This window comes from Tachyglossus aculeatus, chromosome 21 (assembly GCF_015852505.1).
Source record: "Tachyglossus aculeatus isolate mTacAcu1 chromosome 21, mTacAcu1.pri, whole genome shotgun sequence".
NCBI lineage: Eukaryota > Metazoa > Chordata > Mammalia > Monotremata > Tachyglossidae > Tachyglossus > Tachyglossus aculeatus.
In genome coordinates this window covers 67,974,073-67,996,193 of record NC_052086.1, presented here as the reverse complement: position 1 = coordinate 67,996,193, position 22,121 = coordinate 67,974,073, and the positions used below count along the sequence as shown (strand labels likewise).

At 45.0% G+C, this 22,121-nt stretch overlaps 1 protein-coding gene across 1 annotated transcript; it reads right to left on the bottom strand.

Annotated features, from left to right (window-relative positions):
* Nucleotides 1-3,715: 3,715 nt before the first annotated feature.
* LOC119942150 (uromodulin-like) lies at nt 3,716-22,121 on the bottom strand. Its single transcript, XM_038762805.1, has 10 exons — nt 22,113-22,121; nt 19,662-19,791; nt 17,907-18,704; nt 17,702-17,809; nt 12,356-12,564; nt 9,277-9,425; nt 6,426-6,671; nt 5,325-5,487; nt 4,674-4,755; nt 3,716-3,765 (listed from the first exon to the last, which is right to left on the bottom strand). Exons 1-10 carry the CDS (start codon nt 22,119-22,121, stop codon nt 3,716-3,718), a joined length of 1,944 nt encoding a protein of 647 aa, XP_038618733.1.

Genomic DNA, 22,121 nt, shown 5'->3' with positions numbered 1-22,121 from the left:
TGCATAGAGGTGGTAGTTGAAGACAGCAGAAGTGAAAAGGACCCATTGCAGAGTTGTGGGGGCAACCACAGTTAGGAGTTGAGAGGAGGAGGAAGAACCAGTGAGAAAGACTAAAGAGAGTCCAGAAAGATAGAACTAGGAAAGAATGGTGTTGGTAAAGCAGATAGTATTTCCAAGGGAAGAATGTAGTCCAGAATATCAAAAGCAGCAAAGAGATCAAAGAGGATTAAGTTAATCCATCTGACTTGGCTATGAGGAGGTCATGGGTGACCTTGGGTAGTGCGGTCTCATTGGATGGAAGAAATAATCAGGTGATTTTGAGAGCAACCTCACTGCTGAGCTGAGCAGAGAATGCTGCCCTCAATTTCTGTTGTGGAATTAATTTATTGTGGGATACATAGCATCTTTTCCATCAAGGCAGTGTTCATAATATACCAGTGAAATAAGCTACCCCCTTTCAAGAGCATTTCCAATTAGCTGACAAAGTCTTCCCCTCTTCCTAAGCCGTGAACATCCTCAACCTTTGTTTTATTTTTTTTCCCTAGAATTACAACCAAATCCGTTCCCTGGGTGGAGGCTGAGAGTGACTGACCCCCTCATATTCTTAGTGATTATTCTTTCATTAATTGAACTTGTGTGGCATCTTCCAAGCGAAGTGTCTAATTCTCACAGGTGAGAAGGTAGAATTTCCAGTAAGTAAGGTGAAACCAGCCCTCAAGGGCCACAGAATCAGTGTACTTGGGGTAGGACTTCTGGAGTTCTTAAGATATTGAAGAGACAAGGTAAAGACATAGACATAGGGGGGAAGCCTACCTTTTGCTTATTTTAAAACTGTGTTCTCAACATCGCTCTGGATTAATCCATTCACTTATCCTATCCCATCTCGATTACGGTATCAACCTCCTTGCTGACCTCCCAGCCTCTGTCTCTGCACACTCCAGTCCATACTTCACTCTGCTGCCTGGATTATTTTGTTACAGAAACATTCAGTCCATCTTTTCCCACTCCTCAAGAAACTCCTGAAGTCATTCATCCACCTCCACATCAAACAAAAACTCCTCCCCATTGTCTTTAAAGCACTCAGTCACCTTGCCCCCTCCGACCTCATCTCATTTCTCTCCTACTACAACTCAGCCCACACACTTTGCTCTTCTAATGCTAATTTTTCACTGTACCTTGATTTCATCTATCTCTCCACTAACCTCTCGATCATGTCCTGCCTCTGGCCTGCAATGCCCTCTGTCTTCATATCCAACAGACAATTGCTCTCCCTTTCTTCAAAGCCTTATTGAAGGCACATCTCCTTCAAGAGGCCTTCCCTGACTAAGCCCTCTTTTCCTTTTTTTCAACTCCCTTCTGCAGCACACTGACTTGCTCCCTTTATTCATCCCCCAACCCCTGTCCAACCCCACAGCACTTATGTATGTACCCGTAATTATTTTTATAAATGTCTGTCTCCCCCTCAAGACTGTGAGCTCAATGTGAGCAGGGAATGTACTTGTTATATCAATGTATTGTACTCTCCCAAGTGCTTAGTACAGTGCTTTTGCTCAATAAATACAATTGACTGACTGAGTGGATTGTAAGCTCCTTTTGGGCAGGGATCATGCCTACTATTATTGTATTCTCCCAAGTACCTAGAATAGTGTTCTGCTCACAGTAAGAATTCAATAACCACCATTGACTGGTTGATAGATTGAATATGTTTCAGAAAGAGAAGGGCAGTTAGACCATCATGCCTCACACACATTTATTGTATTTACTAAGCTAGAGAACTTTTTCCATTTGCGATGTTTTCCAAAGATGATGATGTTCAGCCATGTTATTGAAACTGGAAAGCCAAGAGGAAGGGTACCAGCACAGACCAGACATCCAGGAACCCTGGAATCAAAGAGAGAAGTAACCTACATGAAACAGTCTAGACTGTGAGCCCGCTGTTGGGTAGGGACCGTCTCTATATGTTGCCAACTTGTACTTCCCAAGCGCTTAGTACAGTGCTCTGCACACAGTAAGTGCTCAATAAATATGATTGAATGAATGAACGGTCATATCCAGAGCTCAGAGTCTTTGGAGAGGAGGAAAGGGAGGGAAGTTCTCATGATATACCATTTGAGATCCTGAATCTCTTTGCCTTCTGGTGGAAAAAGATACCAAACTTCCAACCTGATTTTATAATAAGATTTCTATAAGCACCGAGGTGGGCTTCCTGAAATTTTGTGTGCAATTAAATTTGTGGCTTTGAAAGTTGTGAATTGTGTGCATATGTGTGTGAATAAGTCTGAGAGACAGAAAAGAGGATGAAGGTGGGATTAAATTTGGGTATTTGAAAACTGTGAATTGTGTGTGTATGTGTGTGAATAAGTGTAAGAGAAAGGAGAATGAAAGAGGGATTAGATATGTGATTTTGAAAGCTGCAAATTATGTATATGTGTGCATAAGTGTGAGAGAGAGAGAAGAATGAAGGTAGGGACAAAGGGAAAGTAGGGGGAGACTGAATGGATGGCTGAATGGGTGGATGAATGAATATGAAATAGCCCCCTGGAATTCTGTGGCCACAAAAGAAATGGGAATAACAAGAGAATTCCTGGCCTCCTTGCTGTCAAGTCCAAGGTCATGCCTTCAATTCCAAGGTCAAGGCTGTGAACAGAGTCACACAGGCACAGGTGGCTCTGGGTTCTTATCCCTGCCATGTGCTCTCCCACATATACAGCTGTCTGAAACCCTAGCAAAGAAGCAGCCCCATGGCAAAGGGAATGATCCAGACAATGACTGCAGCTAGTTGCAAGCCTGAAGCACCATCACTGAAGAATCCTAGATTGCCAGGCTTTCTAACATCCCACCTGCCCATCTCCCCCCTACCCCTGGGCAGGTGGATGCCAAACCTGTTCTTAAAGGCTCCCTATAAGGAGGAGGTGATGCAACTTCCCTTTGTCACCCCTTCCATTATCTAACAGGCCTCACTGTTCCAAACCAGACTTCCTGACCTCTCCTGTCCCTGGGATTAATGCTAAGGAAAGTCTTATGGGAAGGTGGCTTTAGTTTTTGCTCCATTTTCTACTTTTACATGGCTGATTTGTTAGCTTCTTTCACCTTTTTTCTTATGAGAAATCACTATTTAATTAGGGGGGCTTCAACCTTGAATTTTCGAGGTGTCACCTGAAATCCCTCTGCTTCCACCCTACCCATCCCTCCACTCTCACCCTCTCCTGTCGCCAACCTCCCATCCCCACAACTCCACTCATCTGCCCAGAGGACTGATTGCAGAAGATAAACTGTCATTTTTTGCTGGAGTGGTGCAGAAGCCACAGGAACAGATGAGAAGAGATTCAACTCCTGCTTCAGCCATCTCAGTTTTTCCTGGCTCCCCAGAGTCCCTACCGCCATGAGTGGGCATTCACTTCTCACCCCACTCCACAGAGAAATACAAACTCTGGGGGATGACAGATGGCAGCAGCCACAGCAGGAGCATGTATTACTCTCATCGCCTCTTTTTCTTGCTGGGAGCCCAACAAGAAGCAGTTTTAGCTGGAGCAGGGATGATGAAGGAGTTGAAACCCCATTTCAACTTTATATTATGTTTTTCTCAACTTTTACGAATCGGGCAGACCCCTTACAATCCTCTCATGTACCCCATCATGTGCCCCATTCTGACTGGTGAGAGACATGGAGGGAGAGAGGGGAATGAACTGGGAGGGAGAGCAGAGGAAAGAAGGAGTTACTTACACAAGTTTCTGGAGACTCCACTTGTTATGAGAAACTGGGAATCTTCAGACAGGAGGAAAAAAAAGGTTAAAAAAAATCACATCATCCTTTCTCCTTTAGCCATTGTTTGAATATTCAGATCGATGCAAGATTCATTTTTTCCAAATGAATAATACTTTCAACCACTATGATGCGTGATTCTTCTATTCTGGTGTGAATAATTTACAGTAATGACTGTGAAGACACCTCTTGTGCATCTGGATAGATGCAAATTTGGGACTAGGTTGAAAGAAAACACTCAAGAATGGCTTCATTTGTCGTAATTCAATTTCTACTACAGTGCATATTGAATCCCAGACCAGGTGCCTAGGGCTATGGTTAAGGAAAAAAACAGTTGGGTTTTAATCTGTGAATGGCAGCTTCCAATTTGGATTCAATTTGCAGAATCAAGGGGTTAAGAAGGACCTCAAGAGGTGTTCAAGTCTAAACCCCTGCCTCCAAGCATGTGACTGCCCAGATTGTGCAGGGTTGAATTGTAAGCTCCTCAAGGGCAGGAATTGTGTCTATAACCTCTTAGATACTCTCTCAAGCACTAACTACACTACTCTGCCCTCATATATATATATATATATATATAATATAAATATGTATATATATATATATATGTATATATATATATATATATGTATATATATACATATAGAGAGAGAGAGAGCCATGCCAAACTGCCTCCCAATTCAGCCCAAATCTTTAGGGATATATATATGTACATATAATTATATACGTACATAGGTTCATACATATGTACCTATGTATACATGTATATATTATTGATTGATTGATTGACACAGTTGTCCATTCTTTTCTTCTTTCTTATGAGCTCTTCACAACCTTGCTTGTTTCAAACTTTAATTCAGTCTCAATTCTCCACAAATCCCATGCCTGACCTAGTTATCATCCAAATGTTTTACCTTTCCTGACAATGGGTCCCAAGTCCAAAACCCGATCCAGATCTATGATGTCCCCACTCCGGGAGCCGAACCTTGAGCAAGACTGTGAGGGGATGAGGACAGAGAGTTTCTATTAGGGGGACCTTTTATTAGATGTGTTTAATTCAGTAGCTTCCTGTCTTGGCAGGCGTAATTCCAGTCAGCCCTGGCTACTGACAATTTTTATTCAGCCAATCTAAAGAAGCTTGCTCAACACCAGTCTCCACCTCGCTAGTGATATGGTCTCCTCTTTCCCTCCTCTTTAATCTCAAGAGCCCCCACACACACACACCCGGCCCTGGCACCCCATCCTACCCAATTCAGACTTATCAGATTCCCTTTCCTGATTTTCCCCAGGTCATCCATCCTGTTCCTCCCACACATTCTTCATCCCTGCCTTCTGATCAGCCCAGCAGACGAGTGCTATTGGTCTCCAGACTCCAGAGGTTTGCAAAATGGTAAACTGGGTATTCCAAACCCCAAGTGAAAGTTGGGTTCCTTGTGTAAGCTATTTCAGGATGTAACCTCCTTGGAGTCAATCACTTTCCCTGGCGGTATTCTCCGGGGGGGCCTCTAACACACCAAGTGGCATTCCTCTCGTTGCTCAAAGAGCCCACGCAAAGTAGTACTTACTGGTTTGCACTGCTCAGTGAGTTTATCGCACAGATAAATCTCACAGTGCAAGTAGACGAGGTCATGGTTTCCAGCAAACTGGAACATTTGAATAGAAAACCGGCCATATGGGGACTCCCCATTCTCCTCCATTTGTATAGTAGAATCAAGCAGGTTCGGACAACTAGGAGGTAAGTGTGAACATTGTTACTTTTTTGCCAGAGTTCTGATGTCAGCCAGTAATATTTCTGAGCTTCTACTGGGCTCAGAGTCCTGGCGAGGAGGTCCTCAGGAACAGCAATTTGGCCCAAAGGACTGGTGGTTAGGAGATCTGTGTTCCAGTCCCAGCTCTGCCAGTGGTCTCCCATGTGCCTTGGGCAAGGCGTTCAATCTCTCTTAGCCTCAGTCTTCTTGTCTGTAAACTAGGGATAAGATACCTGCCCTCCTCGCCTACCTGTCTCAGACTGTGAGCCCTCTGAGGGCCAAGGATGGTGTCTATTTCCCTCCTGTGTATTCTCTCTCAGTGCTTAGTATAGTGTACTGCACACAGTAAACACTTTATAAATATTATTACTACTAGAAATTGAATCCAATCTGATTATCTTGCTTCCACCCCGGCGATTAGCACAGTGTTTGGCACAGAAAAACCTTTACTAAATGTAATCACTTTAACAAAGCATGCTTCCTTGTTAATGGGGACTTATCAGTAAGAGGCATAACAATGACTAAAACATGCAAGCAAACCGAGATATACCAAAGAAGTCAAAGAAATTCACACAGCTATTTTTCTAGTGACCACCTCGGGCTGATGGGAAAACTGGCTATGCCCACTCCAACCATATGGTTTGTGTCGTCAGTCAGTCAATCATTTATTGAGAGCTTACTGTGTGCAGAGAAATGTAATAAGTGCTTGGGAAAATACAACAATAAACAAGCACTGTGCAGTGAACTGTACTCAGTACTTGGGAGAGTACAATATAACAATAAATAGACACATTTCCTGCCCATAACGAGCTTACAGTCTAGAGGGGGATACAGACATTAATATAAATAATTAGAGCTTCCCTAAAGATTTGGGCTGAACTGGGAGGCAGTTTGGCATGGCTCTCTATCCGGGCATACCTGTTCTGAATAATGAAATGCTTCAGAAGATCCTTGGAACTGTTAGTGGGGGTGGCGTAGCAGTTCTTCATGAGCAGGTTGAATCTGGATGTGTCTCCTTCATCCAAGATGGCTCCCACATAAAGTGTGGCCTCCACAGGCAGCACAGCCATCGATCCTTCGATTGGTACTGTGAAGTTTGGATTTTTGAAGAGGGCCATTCTCACTGTAAACTCTCCCGCATCAGCCACACTGATATTCAGTGAACTGTAGTGGGGGAGAGCACAGGATTAGATACAAGGTTGACAGGGAGACTGCTACCCGATCTATGCAATGTCAGTTCTGTCAATCAATCAAATCAAACACATAGCAATCACTAAACAAATACCACATTTATTGTCTACTCATGCTGTCACTGCCAAAGGCTTGGAAAGTCTTCCCTGCAATAATTAATTATGGTACTTGTCAAGCTTTTACTGTATGCCAAGCACTACTCTAAGCACTGGGGTTGATACAACTAAAGATATAAGCTTTAGTCAGCTAGTGCCAGGTAAGTCATCCTTTTTACTATCCCATGTCCTCAGCCCCCAGCGTGGCATAATGGATAGAGGCCGGGCCTGGGATTCAGAAGATCATGGGTTCTAATCCCAGCTCCACCACTTGTCTGCTGTGTGACCTTGGGCAATTCACTTCACTTCTCTGGGCCTTAGTTACCTCATCTATAAAATGGGGATTGGGACTGTGAACCCCATGTTGGAACCTGATTTGCTTGTATCCATACCAGCGTTTAGTTGGGTGCCTGATACATAGTAAGCACTGGTACATAGTAAGTAAAAAATACCACAATTATTATTATCCTTCACCCTGCTCTCTCTGACCCAAACTTGTTTTTACACTGCCTTTTTTTTTAACTTGCCCCTTTTTACAGTCCTCATCCCTGTGGCTTAGAAGAGATCCCCTTGATTTCATCCTTCTGTGCTGGTTCCCATGTCCCTCTCTAAAGAATATCGTGCCTTGCCCCCTTGTCCTCCCCAGTCCCTCTTTCTGGTGCATGGGTGTCATCCCACCATCCCTACCCTGTCCCACCATCCCACCTCCCCACAGCTTTGGGAAAATGGAGCAGCAAAGGTTAGGGTGAGACCCATGCAACAGGAACTGTGACTAGACATAGAGAGGGAGAAGGTTCAAATGAAAGACAGTGATTGGGGAGAATCTGGGTGGAGGATGGAGGGGGCCTGGACTGGTGTTGGGTGGTGAAATGGAGATTAGGAGTGAGTGGGTCATACCAGAGTCACAGTGATGAAGAATGGCAGGTCAAGTTGAAAAAATGATACAAATTATTTTTTAAAATGATTTACCTGGCTGTTAACTGCTGTAGAGAGCTTCCCACTTTCACTGGTAGCAAGCGCATCCAGCGCATCCATCCAGTCACTTGCTCTCCCTATTCAGGAGTAGCTGAAACTCCTTCTCTCAATTAGCTACCCTCAGTCAATCAATGAATGGTATTTACTGAGCACTTACTGTGTGCAGAGCACTGTACTAAGCACTTGGGAAAATACATTACAGTAGGTAGACCTGATCAGACAACTTGGGTTACACTGAATCCTTATTTTATAAACCAAATCCTTGTTTCTTAAAATTTCTCATAGGACTAAAGTCCTGGTGAGCAAACCCAAAGTGTAACTGGCTAATGAATAATAAAAAAGGGACTGAGTGTCTTCTGTGCTGGGTATTTTTTTGTGGGAAGAGTTGTTAGCATGGTGAGATCCAGATGTATTTCACCCAGTGAAGCCCTGTGGGTTCCCTATCTGAAACACTGCAAAACACCTGTACATACATTCCTTCTGGTACCGTAAATATTTGAACGGCTTTCTTTAAGCCTTTGGAAATTAAGCTTTCTCCAGCTCTTTTTATTACTTTCATTTATTTCTAATGGTATTTGTTAAGCACTTACTATGTGCCAGACATTGTACTAAGGGCTGGGGTAGATACAAGCTAATAAGGTAGGACACAATCCATGTCACTTCACTTCTCTGAGCCTCAGTTACCTCATCTGTAAAATGGGGATTAAGACTGTGAGCCCCACGTGGGACAACCTGATCACCTTATATTCATTCACTCATTCAATCGTATTTATTGAGCGCTTACTGTACTAAGCTCTTGGGATGTACCAGTCGGCAACATATAGAGACAGCCCCTACTCAACAACGGGCTCACAGTCTAGAAGGGGGAGACAGACAACAAAACAAAACATGTAGACAGGCGTCAAAATCATCAGAACAAATAGAATTAAAGCTACTCTTCCCCTCGTCCCCCTCTCCATCCCCCTCATCTTACCTCCTTCCCTTCCCCACAGCACCTGTATGTATGTATATATGTTTGTACACATTTATTACTCTATTTATTTTACTTGTACATATCTATTCTATTTATTTTATTCTGTTAGTATGTTTGGTTTTGTTCTCTGTCTCCCCCTTTTAGACTGTGAGCCCACTGTTGGGTAGGGACTGTCTCTATATGTTGCCAATTTGTACTTCCCAAGCGCTTAGTACAGTGCTCTGCACATAGTAAGCGCTCAATAAATACGATTGATGATGATGATGATGTCCCACATGGGGCTGACAGTCTTAATCCCCTTTTTTTCAGATGAGGTCACTGCGGCACAGAGAGATTAAATGACCTACCCAAGGTCACACAGCAGACAAATGGCAGAGGTAGGATTAGAATCCAGTCCTTCTGTTCCATCCATCAGGCCACGTTGATTCTCTTGTTGGGACCACTTAACATGAAAAGACTTCTTATGGCCTTAAAGACTGGAAATTGATCATATTGTGCATCAGGATAGACTTCTTGTTAATGAGCAGGGACTTACCTGACCATGGGTTTGTTCGCAGTTTCGAGACTGACTTTCATGTCCAGTGGGTAGGCACATTGGAAGTTGACATAGAGTTTGGTGTCTCTGATGATGACCTCATTGACCACAGAGAGAGTGTTACTATAAATGGCATGTGTTCCATTTTTCTGTGGTGGGGGGAAAAGAGGATTCCAGATTCTTGCAATATGGAGTTAGTTGGTACCTGCTCACCTGTATATATGTATATATGTTTGTACACATTTATTACTCTATTTATTTTACTTGTACATATCTATTCTATTTATTTTATTTTGTTAGTATGTTTGGTTTTGTTCTCTGTCTCCCCCTTTTAGACTGTGAGCCCACTGTTGGGTAGGGACTGTCTCTATATGTTGCCAACTTGTACTTCCCAAGCACTTAGTACAGTGCTCTGCACACAGTAAGCGCTCAATAAATGTGATTGATTGATTGCTCAGTTTTACCAGGATGTGTTTTGGGTAGAATGTGGTGGCAGGATTAGGGGAATGTTCCTCCAACAGATTGTAATGCAGTGTCATTTTTGTTTTGTTAATGATATTCGTTAAGCAGTTACTGTGTGCCAGGCACTGTACTAAGCACTATGGTAAATACAAGCTAATCAGGTTGGACACACTTCATGTCCCACATGGAGTTCACAGTCCTAATCCCCATTTGACAGATGAGGGAACAGAGGCACAGAAAAGTGAAGTGACTTGCCCAAAGTCACACAGCAGACAAGTGACAGAACTGGTACTGGAACCCAGGTCCTTCTGATTTCCAGGTCCATGTTCTATCCACTAGGCCATACTGCTTCTCTTGTGTCAGAGTAAATGATGTGTGCATGCTCAGCATTGGAAATAATGAGTACTACAGCGTGGATTTCCCAAAACACTTTTTTTAAAATGGTATTTGTCAATAACTTACTATGTGCCAGGCAACGTACTAAGCGCTGGGGTAGATACAAGATAATCAGGTTGGACCTAGTCCCTGTCTCACATGGGCCTCACAGTTCTTAATCCCTATTTTATGGATGAGGTAACTGAGGCTCAGAGAAGTTAAGTGACTTGCCCAAGGTCACACAGCAGATGAGTGGCTGAACCAGAATTAGAACTCCCAGCTTATGCTATTTCTACTAGGCCACACTGCTTCTCTTGCAGGGATTCTGCAAGAACACAACCCCTAAAAAAGAGAAAAACTGGGAGGCTGTCCCTTAGAATACAGGACTGAGAGTCAGAGGACTGAGTTCTATCCTCAGCTCTGCCTCTTGTCTGCTGGGTGACTTTGGACGAATCACTTGCTGAGCCTCAGTTTACTCATCTGTAAAATGGGGATAAAAAAACCTGTTCTCCCTCCTTCATAGATTCTGGATCTCCTTTGAGAGAAAGACTGTGTCTCATCTGATTGTGTTGTATCTACCTCAGTGCCTGATATATAGCAAGTGCTTAACAAATACCTTATTATGATGATGATGATGACATTTATTAAATGCTTACTATGTGCAAAGCACTGTTCTAAATGCTGGGGAGGTTAGAAGGTGATCAGGTTGTCTCATGTGGGGCTCACAGTCTTAATCCCCATTTTACAGATGAGGTAACTGAGGCACAGAGAAGTTAAGTGACTTGCCCAAAGTCACACAGCTGACAATTGGTGTAGCCGGGATTTGAACCCATGACCTCTGACTCCAAAGTCCGTGCTCTTTCCACTGAGCCACGCTGCTTCTCATTATTATCATTATTATTAGCATTGTCATAAATTTAGTTGCATTTCTTATTCTTTTTTCAAGCTGCAACCCTGAAGGTCTTTATAAAATGGATTTTCAAGGACAACTTGCAGTCCACTCCTAAACCCAGAATAGAAATTCAACTATGCAAGACAGAAGTATTCTTGGTAGGAAAAGACAGGGGGAGATTTTGATTGTCTTTCAAGAAGCTGGTCAAAGTGAGTGAAGAAGCCGTCGTTTACGGCTGCTCTCTTTAGTCCTACCCATATCCTTTGCAAGCCAAGACTGATCCAGAAAATTGGAAATCACTCCTGGATCTCCAGCCCACAAAGCTTGATTCCGGGCCCCTCTAGTGCTGGCGGAGGTGAACCGGATGAAGGCTATGGAAGGAGTTTGGAATGTTGGTTCTAGGTTTAATCCCAGCCCAGGACCACTCCTTCCCTCCTCCCTCCAACCCAAACCCATGGAACAGCATCTTAAAACGCATGGAAAGCAGCATGACCTTGTGGATAGAGCATGATCCTGGGAGTCAGAAGGATCTGAATTCTAATTCTGGCTCTGCCGCTTGTCTGATGTGTTACCTTGGGAAGTCACTTCACTTCTCTCTGCCTCAATTACCTCATCTGTAAAATGGGGATGCCCAGTGTGGAACAGGGATTGTGTCCAACTCAATTTGCTTGTATCCACCCCAGTGTTTAAAGCAGTGCATGGTACATAGTAAGTGTAACAAATACCATTTTTTTAAGTATTGAATCAATCTGACTCCACTGGACATAAGTATTACAACTTTCCCCACTTTGGAGCCCATATCACACCAATGTTTGCGCTCAAGCTTTAGAAACTTGGGACAATATGTTTGTCATCATCAATATGAGCCATTCAGTTGATTTCAGAAACACAAGCTAAATAATAATAATAATAATAATGGCATTTATTAAGCACTTACTATGTGCAAAGCACTGTTCCAAGTGCTGGGGAGGTTACAAGGTGATCAGGTTGTCCCACGGGGGGCTCACAGTCTTCATCCTCATTTTCCAGATGAGGGAACTGAGGCACAGAGAAGTTAAGTGACTTGCCCAAAGTCACACAGCTGACAAGTGGCGGAGCCAGGATTTGAACCCATGAACTCTGACTCCAAAGCCCAGGCTCTTTCCACTGAGCCACGCTGCTTCTCTGGCCAGATGAGTGGAGGCAGAACCCTAAAGAGAAGCCATCGGTATGGAACAGGCTTCCTTGACATCATGAAAGAACGGGTAAAGGAATGAACGCTCCCCTCTCCGAAAAGTCCCACCCAGGTTTTCAACAACTGCCTGGCAACTCAACTGACACGCCAGAGGAAATGGGGTGAAGAGTCCCTACCTTCAGCACATTCCCACAGGTTCCGTTTTGGACCGGGGTCTCCACCGATACCAAACTCCTGTTTCCCTTTTCTTCAAAGCCGACACAGCTGCTATCACTCAGGTACGTGATAGTCTTCTGAAATCCAAGGCCTTCCAGTTGGCATCTGGTCAAGGACACTTTGATGACATTGGTCCCACAGGTCACTCTGGGTTGCAAGCTGGAAATGTCTAAAAACCCAACAGGTGCATTAGACAGGGTTTTATACGGCCCGACTGAAGCCTTGGAGCTGTCACCCTTCGGCTCACTGCCATCTCATTTTGGTGATCGACGTGGTTGGAATGTCACGGTAGTTTCAGGCAGCCAAGCCAGAATTCCCAGGAGAAGTCATTTAATATCCCCAAGGTAGAGGTATTTCCCCCTAAGAATTTTTTTTATGACATTTGTTAAGCACTTACTATGTGCCAGCCACTGGGTAGATATAAGTACTGGGTAGATATAAGCCTATCAGGTTGGACACAGTCCCTGTCTCACATGGAGCTCACAGTCCTAATCCCCATTTTACAGATGAGGTAACTGAGGCCCAAAGAAGTGAAGTTACTTGCCCAAGTTCACGCACAGCGGACAAGTGCTGGAGCTGGGATTAGAACCCAGGCAGGTCCTTCTAACTCCCAGGCCAGTGCTCTATCCGTTGAAATCCAAGACTTTACCATCAATCAAAGGTGGCTTTCTACAAGGTGGGAGATAGAGTCTGCTTTATGCAAATATTACCCTGCCTCATGAAATTATAAATCAGATTTTATTAACCTCTCCTCATCAGAAGAAATATCTGCAGGTTTATCCTTGGGTGGTAGGAAGAAATATAACTAACTCCTAAAATAATAATAATAATGGCATTGGTTAAGTGCTTACTATGTGCCAAGCACTGTACTAAGCGACGAGGTGGATTCAAGATAATAATAATAATAATAATAATAATGGCATTTGTTAAGCTCTTACTATGTGCAAAGCACTGTTGTAAGCGCTGGGGGAGATACAAGGTGATCCAGTTGTCCCACATGGGGCTCACAGTCTTAATACCCATTTTTACAGATGAGGTAACTGAGGCTCTGAGAAGTGAAGTGACTTGCCCAAGGTCACACAGCAGACTTGTGGTGGAGCCGGGATTCGAACCCATGACCTCTGACTCCAAAGCCCGGGCTCTTTCCCCCGAGCCACGCCCATATGGGGCGCACAGTCTAAGAAGAAGGGGTACAGGTATTGTATCTCCATTTTGCAGATAAGGGAACTGAGGCACCGAGAAGTGAAGCGACTGGACCCAAGATCACCCAGGAGACAAGTGGCAGAATCGGATTAGAACCCAGGTCCTCTGACTCCTTCCACTAGGCCACACTGCTTCTTTGCTATGCTATTCTTTGGAACAAATCTCTGCAGGTGCTCTGAGAGAATAGCGGTAGTAGTAACAGTAGCATTTACTGAACACTCACTTCATGTGGGGCACTATACTAAGTGCATGGCCTAATGGGTAGAGCACTGGGATTCTAATCCCAGCTCCCTCACTTGTCTAATGTGTGACTTTGGGCAAATCACTTCTCGGTGCCTCAGTTCCCTCATCTGCAAAATGAGGATTGAGACTATGAACACCCTGTGAAGCAGGGACTCTGTCCAACCTGATTAGCTTATATCTACCCCAGCCCTTAGAACAGTGCCTGACACACAGTAAGCACATAACAAATACCATCATCATCATCATCATTATTATTATGTATTTGGGAAGTACAGCATGGCTCAGGGGAAAGAGCACGGGCTTTGGAGTCAGCAGTCATGGGTTCAAATCCCAACTCTGCCAATTGTCAGCTGTATGACTTTGGGCAAGTCACTCAACTTCTCTGTGCCTCAGTTCCCTCATCTGTAAAAGGGGATTAAGACTGTGAGTCCCCTGTGGGACAACCTCATCATCTTGTAACCTCCCCAGTGCGTAGAACAGTGCTCTGCACAGAGTAGGTGTTTAATAAATGTCATCATTATTGTTACAGAATAATGTAGCGACATTATTCTTGTCCACAAGGTAGTAACATTCTAATAGGGGAGACAAACCTAACACTATTTACAACACTGTCAAAGTATATAAATCAGACAAAATATGCATGTCTGCTAAAGGTTATGCAAATAAATTCATAAATGTGCAAGTTGGCAGGAATAGAGATGACATGGGTCAGGCTGTTGGGAAATCAATAGAGGAAAGGTTGTTGTAGGCCCTACTGAGAGCTCACCTCCTCCAGGAGGCCTTCCCAAACTGAGCACCTTCCTTCCTCTCCCCCTCGTCGCCCTCTCCATCCCCCCATCTTACCTCCTTCCCTTCCCCACAGCACCTGTATATATGTATATATGTTTGTACATATTTATTACTGTATTTATTTATTTATCTTACTTGTACATATCTATTCTATTTATTTTATTTTGTTAGTATGTTTGGTTTTGTTCTCTGTCTCCCCCTTTTAGACTGTGAGCCCACTGTTGGGTAGGGACTGTCACTATATGTTGCCAATTTGTACTTCCCAAGTGCTTAGTACAGTGCTCTGCACATAGTAAGCGCTCAATAAATACGATTGATGATGATGATGATGATGGAGCAGGTGGGGTTCTAGGAGGGCTTTGAGTGTGTGTGGAGTTACAGGCCGGGGAAACTGAGTGAGCGAGGAGATGGAGAAAAGGGAGTTGAGAGAGAAACACAGCCAAGAGGCTATCTTGGGAAGAGTGAAGACAACAGGCGAAGGGAGCAGATAAGTACAGTGGGGAGCCTAGGAGCCAATTTCAAGATGTTTTTGCGAGGTGTGGGGTGACCCAGAAAGCCAGTGGTGGACTGTGGGCCAAACAGTGCCTCAGGAAGTAATGCCAGGTTGAAACTAGTGGCAGGCGCCCCTCGTTTTCTAACTGGCCAGACTCTTGCTGCTTTCCCTCTCCCCAGTGCCAAGTGTGGCTTCTCCATACCTCTCAAGTGTTTGTCAAGCAGGCCAGGGCTCAGCTGCTGCCTAGAGCTGTTCGATTGCAGGTAATCATGGCCCTGGTCCCCAGCACAGCTGAGCACTTGCTTTGTGGCCCTGGGATGGGGTGATACCATCGGGAAACCTTTCCAAAACCAAAGAGTGGAAATGCAAGATCACTGCAAATGTTCTCCCTGAGCCATGGTAATTCTAGGGACTAAACCCGCCTGCGGCAGCTTGCTCTCATGTGCAGTGATGGGAGTGATCTAACCTGCTAGTTTAACTTTGAGAAAAGCATTTAGCATTTGTTAATGCTGTAGCTACAATCATATTAGAGCACGTGGATTTTTGTCAGGGCCAAATACGTGAAAACCTGCACATGGACTGAGAAGCTATTCAAATTCCCAAGTAGTTAAAATATAAATCAATTAATCTATTGTATTTATTTATCACTTACTGTGTGCAGAGCATTGTACTAAGTGCTTGGGAGAGTACAAGATAACAGAGTTGGAAGATATATTCCCTGTGCACAACGAGCTTACATTCTTACCAACATTCCCTATTGATTTTTTCACTTTCTTGCCTTTCCATTCTCTGGCTGTTACCAGCTGAATCTCTATTATCTTTCCCCCTAAGGAATTTGGATGTCCCCATAAATGACTTGGACTCTGAGCTGTGAGGAGCCTGAAATTGTGCTCTACTAGCCACATAATCTTATTGGTTTTTGTTTTTATTTTGTATTTGTCCTTGTCTTTTATGTTGTTTTCATATTTTACTGTTCCATCTCTCCTTGTGTTTCTGTCGCCAGTTCCCCCTCTCTCCGAAGTCTTAGATTATGAGCTCCACTGAGGACCAGAGTCATGTCTAATTTTCATCCTAAAAGATTACTAGCCTGGGAATCACAGGATCTGGGTATTTGGGGATTTTTTGTTCGTTTTGTTTTGTATGATAAACGGTATTTGTTAAGTATTTGTTAAGCATATGCCAGGTCAGGTTGGACTAAATCCATGTCCTAATCTCCTGCTTCTCAATCCCAGTTGATTCTAATCCTGTTACTACCACATGCCTGCTGATTCTAATCCTGTTACTACCACATGCCTGCTGAGTGAGCTTGGGTAAGTCACTTTACTCCCTTGTGCCTCGGTTTCCTCCTCTGTCAAATGGGGGCTCAATACCTGTTCTCCCTTCTACTAAGACTATGAGACAGGGACTGTTTCCAACCTGATTGTTTTATATTTACCCCAGTGTTTAGTATGGTGTTTGGTACCTTGTAAATGCTTGACAATTACCACATTGATTACTATTAGTATTACTACAATAATAATAATGATGATGGTATTTGTTAAGCACTTACTATGTGAAAAGCACTGTTCTAAGCATTGGGGGGATACAAGGTGATCAGGTTGTATCACAGTCTTAATCCCCATTTTAGAGATGAGGGAACTGAGGCACAGAGAAGTTAAGTGATTTACCCAAAGTCACACAGCTGACAGTTGGCAGAGCCAGGATTTGAACCCATGACCTCTGACTCCAAAGCCCATGCTCTTTCCACTGAGCCACACTGCTTCTCTACAAATTTTGTAACTGCCCGTCTTCCCCATTAGATAATTATCTTCTTAAGGGCAGGGATGGTGTCACTCATTCCTGTTGCTCTCTCCCTAGGGCTCAAAACAGGGCTCTGCTATTAATAATAATAATATTTAAGTGCTTACTAAATGTCAAGCACTGCACTAGACTGTGGTGTAGGTACAAGATAATCAGGTCACACATGAGACTCACAGTAGGAGGGAGAACAGATATTGAATCCCCACTGTACAGATGAGGGACCTGAGGCACAGAAAAGTGAAGCTACTTTCCCAAGGTCACACAGCAGACAAGTGGCAGAGCTGGGATTAGAAACTAGGTACTCTGTCTTCCAGGCCCTTGCTCTTTCCACTAGGCCATGCTGCTTTATTGAGTGCTTAATAAGGTCCAGTGACACTGACGATGATTGCTGAAGCTAGGAGAGTGCATGGATTAGCTGTACCAATAATAATAATAATAATGACATTTATTAAGCACTTACTACATGCAGAGCACTGTTGTAAGCGCTGGCAAGGTTACAAGGTGATCAGGTTGTCCCATGGGGGGCTCACAGTCTTCATCCCCATTTTACAGATGAGGTAACTCAGGCCCAGAGAAGTTAAGTGACTTGCCCAAAATCACACAGCTGACAAGTGGCAGAGCCAGGATTTGAACCCATGACCTCTGACTCCAAAGCCCGTGCTCTTTCCACTGAGCCACGCCCCGTGCTTCCCAAGTCACGGCTCATATTGGTGGAGGTCATGGCTTAGGTCGCGGACCGCCTGGAGGCTCATTCCCCCTGTTTAGGCCCCATCCTTACCTGAGCTGTTGAAGGCTTCTTGGCAGGTACAGCCCCAGGTGCCATTGAGCAATTTGCACTCCTCATCTTCAAGACAATGGTTGCATGGCTGTTCTGTAGTGGTAGGGTCTATAGGGTCACAGAAACAGACAGGCTGATGATCCCCGTGCTGGCAGAGGGGTATTTTCAAACCAAATCCCCCTTCTGAACTTTTTCTGTCACTCACCTGTACAGTAACCAAGGCTGCACACCGGAGGCTCGCCTAGCTTGTAGACATAGTAGTCCCCAGGACAAGCCTTCACCAGGACATCAGTCTTCCACAAGCAGCAGTTTTCACTCCAGTGGGCGCAGGCGGTGAGGTTCATGATGCCCTCCTCGCTGGAGGGGTGCCGGCCCCGCAGCCACATGGGAGCCGCCGTGTTGCACCGGTTGATGGGCACGCACGTCTCGGATATCCGCACCCCACCCTTGCCCATGAACCGATACCACCCGCTCTTCTTGCTGTCGCAATTACTGCCATCACCTTGGAAGGAGGAACTCCTCCAGGGCTCGTCGAGGACAGTGTAATTCTGACAAGGGTCAAAGCACAAGTCAGTCTCCGCTGCCCCCGGCTCGCCACAGTCCAGCTTTTCCCAAACCCTGGACCACGGAGCCAAGTCGCACTGGGTGCCATCCCCAAAGTAGCCCGCGGGGCACATGCAGAGGTAGCCTCCATCAGCATTGGTGCAACTGGCCAGAGAGTGGCAACGGTTTTTACTGGGGTCGGCGCACTCGTCCACATCGGAGCAGCCGCTCTCGGGGGTGAACTGGAAGCCAGCTGGGCAGCGGCAGTGGAAGGTGCCCGGTTGGTTCACGCAGCTGTCTGGCAGGCAGCGGTCAGCCCTGGAGGAAGTACACTCGTCCACATCGGAGCACGTGAGGCCATTGCCCGTGAACCCGGCCCTGCAGGAGCACATGGGGGAGCCTTCCCGCTCCTCGCAGGTGGCATTATCGTGGCAGTCGGAACAGCTCACTGGGCCCAAGCCTGCAGCACACACACACAACAGGAGGTGCTCGGTGACGGAATGGACGGAGGGCAGTCAATGTCTACGGTCTAACCTGAATCTGGAAATGGTCTGGGAACTTCCCCGGGGGGATAAGGGAGTGGAGGCCTTGGGATGGAACCTCGGTCGTGCTGAGATTGCGCTGGGAGAAGAATCCCCCGTGCCCCCAGATGCTGGCACCAGACGGAGCAAGGTTTCTGGGGGGTTTAACATGGTATTTGTTAAGCGCTTACAATGTGCCAGCCACTGTACTAAGCACAGGGGTAAATACAAGCTAATCAGGATGGACTCAGCCCATGTCCCATGTGCGGCTCACAGTCTTAATCCCCATTTTACAGATGAGGTAACTGAGGCCTAGAGAAGTGAAGCGACTGACCCAAGGTCACACAGCTGACAAGTGGGAGAGTCGGGATTAGAACCTAGGTTCTAATGATTTCCAAACCGTAGTCTATCCATTAGGTCATGCTGCTTCTCATTTTCCTCTGGCTCAGAGCCCCAGACCCTACTCTCCTTAGCTAGCTTGGCTATATCCTTGCACAGCTCTGTACCCTCTGGATTTCAGCCTCCAAACTACCTTTAAATGGCAACTTTGTAGATCGAGTTGGAGGAGAGTCAAGAAGTAAGACCCCCGGGACATTCCATTCTAACTCAGAGGACCACGGGCAACTTCCTACTGTAATGCAAGGATTTTCCAGGAACTCACAAACCCCTATGCTTTATCCTATTGCACATCTGTCCAGCCAACTATCTGTCATTTTTTCCTTATTCACATTGCTGACTTTTATACATATATAAGTGCTTAGTACAGTGTTCTGCACACAGTAAGCACTCAATAAATACAATTGAATGAATGAATATCCCTCTCCTCTTACTCCATCTCTCCCCCACTGCCCTGGGAGTAGCGGAAACATTGGAAGTGCAAAGGGTATTTCACTTACCTGACTCTGTAACTGCTGTGGCTGTAGGAATTGAAAGGCAGGGAGGAAAGGCAATGATCAGCAGGGTGAAATACAGTCTCCTGTGCATGGCTACGGCCCTTGATTCTAGGATGAGTGATCCCACCATTAACTGTTGAAGAGAAAAGGGAAAATGGGTTTTAAAATCCAGCCCCTTTAGTTCTAGTCCTGAAGAGCATGGGTTTGGGAGTCAGAGGTCGTGGGTTCTAATCTCAGCTCAACCATTTGTCAGCTGTGTGACTTTGGGCAAGTCACGTAACTTCTCTGTGCCTCAGTTACCTCATCTGCAAAATGGGGATTAAGACTGTGAACCCCACATGGTACAACCTGATTACCTTGTATCTTCCCCAGCACTTTGAATAGTGCTTAGCACATAGTAAGCACTTAACAAGTACCATTATTATTATTATATTACCCTCATGCTCAGCTGGTTGAGTCTGGCAAGATAATTCATAGGTTGGATTGGAGGTTGTGGAAATTGAAGCCAACTATTTTAGGTTGTCTCAGTGTCATTTATTGGGTGCTCACTGGGTGCAGTGCCCTATAATCAGGCAAACAATCAATCAATGGTATTTGTTGAGCACTGTACTAAGTGCTTGGGAAAGTACAATACAACAGAGTTGATAGGCACGTTCTCTGCCCACCCAGTAAGCAGCATGGCCTGGGAGCCAGAGGACCTGGGTTCTAATCCCAGCTCTGCCACATGAATGCTGTGTGACCTTGGGCAATCCACCTAACTTTTCTGTGCCTCAGTTTCCTCAACTGTAAAATAGGGATTCAGTACCTGTTTTCCCTCCTTCTTAGATTGTGAGCCCCAAGTGGGACAGGGACTCTGTCAACCTGATTAATTCGTATCTACCCCAGAGCTTAGAGCAGTGCTTGACACCTAATCAGCACTTATCAAATACCATAAAAAACCAGGAGTTTATCCTCCTTTGGAGGACGCAGACATAAAAATATTTACAAAAAATCAGAATAAATAAATGACTGCAATTAATTATGCATTGATTTATATATACATCTTTGTACTTGGAGCTGTACCTTTTGGGCATTTGAATTCAACCCATCCTCAGCACCACAACACGTATAGTCATATCTGTAAGTTATTTATATTAATGTCTATCTCCCCCTCTAGATTCATTCATTCAATCAATCAATCATATTCATTAAGCACTTGCTGTGTGCAGAGCACTGTACTAAGCACTTGGAGGAGTACAATACAGCAATATAACAGACATATTCCCTACCCACAACAAGCTTACAGTCCAGAGGGGGAAATAGACATTAATATAAATAAATAAATTACAGATATGTACATAGATGCTGTGGGGCTGGGAGGAGGGATGAATAAAGGCAGCAAATCAGGGCCACGTAGAATGGAGTGGGAGAAGGGGTAAAGAGGGCTTAGTCAAGGAAGGCCTCTTGGAGGAGATATGCTTTCAATAAGGCTTTGAAGAGAGGGGAGTAAGTGTCTGTTGGAGTTGAGAAGGGAGGATGTTCCAGGCCAGAGTTAGGATGTGGGCGAGAAGTCCGTAGCGAGATAGACGAGATTGAGGAACAGTGAGCAGGTTGGCATTAGAGTGAAGTGTGCAGGCTGGGTTGTAGTAGGAGAGTAGTGAGGTGAGATAGGAGGGGGCAAGGTGATTGAGGGCTTTGAAGCCAATGGTGAGGAGTTTTTGTTTGAGGCGGAGGTGGATGGGCAACTGCTGGAGTCTTCTGAAGAGTGAGGAAACATGACCTGAATGTTTTTGTAGAGAAACGATCCGAACAGCTGAGTGAAGTAGGGACTGGAGTGGGGAGAGACAGGAGGCTGGGAGGTCAGCAAGGAGGCTGATACAGTAATCAAGACAGGATAGGACAAGTGACCAGATTAATGTGATAGCAGTTTGAATGGAGAGGAAAGTGTGGATTTTAGTGCTCATTGTGGGCATGGAACACGTCTACCAACTCTATTTTACTGTCCCAAGAGCTTAGTCAGTGCTCTGCACACTGTAAGTGCTTAATAAATATGATTGATTGATTGATCTGCAAGTGCTTGGGGTAGTTGATGGGTTAATATGATAGGGTGTTGTGAATTAATCAGGAAAGACTTGAAGGAGGTGAGATTTTAGGTGGGCTCTGACATGGGGAGAACTGGGAAGGGAGGGAGTGCCAGGCCAGGGGCCTAGGTATGTGAGGCACAGAGGAAGAAGAGGTGATAGTCAGGTGTTGTTAGAAGGAGAGGTTGGCAGAAGTGACAAGAGTGAGCTGGGGAGGGAAGGGAGCTGAAGGGAGCAGATACATAAAGTCTGAATAGTTGGTGGAGACATTATAGATCTGTCAGCCCCCCCAAGTTCTTTCCTCAAACTCTGACAACACACTGGGTCAGGGGCAACTAAGGGAAGGGACCCCATTTCAGATCTCCTGATCTGATGAGAACTGAGAACATCCTACTGCCGGCAT

Coding starts and splice junctions, on each gene's coding strand:
- LOC119942150 (XM_038762805.1), bottom strand. Junction 5,488..6,425: donor CATTTCATTATTCAGAACAG/GTATGCCCGGAT, acceptor CTTACCTCCTAG/TTGTCCGAACCTGCTTGATT. Junction 3,766..4,673: donor GGGACCCATTGTCAGGAAAG/GTAAAACATTTG, acceptor TCCTGTCTGAAG/ATTCCCAGTTTCTCATAACA.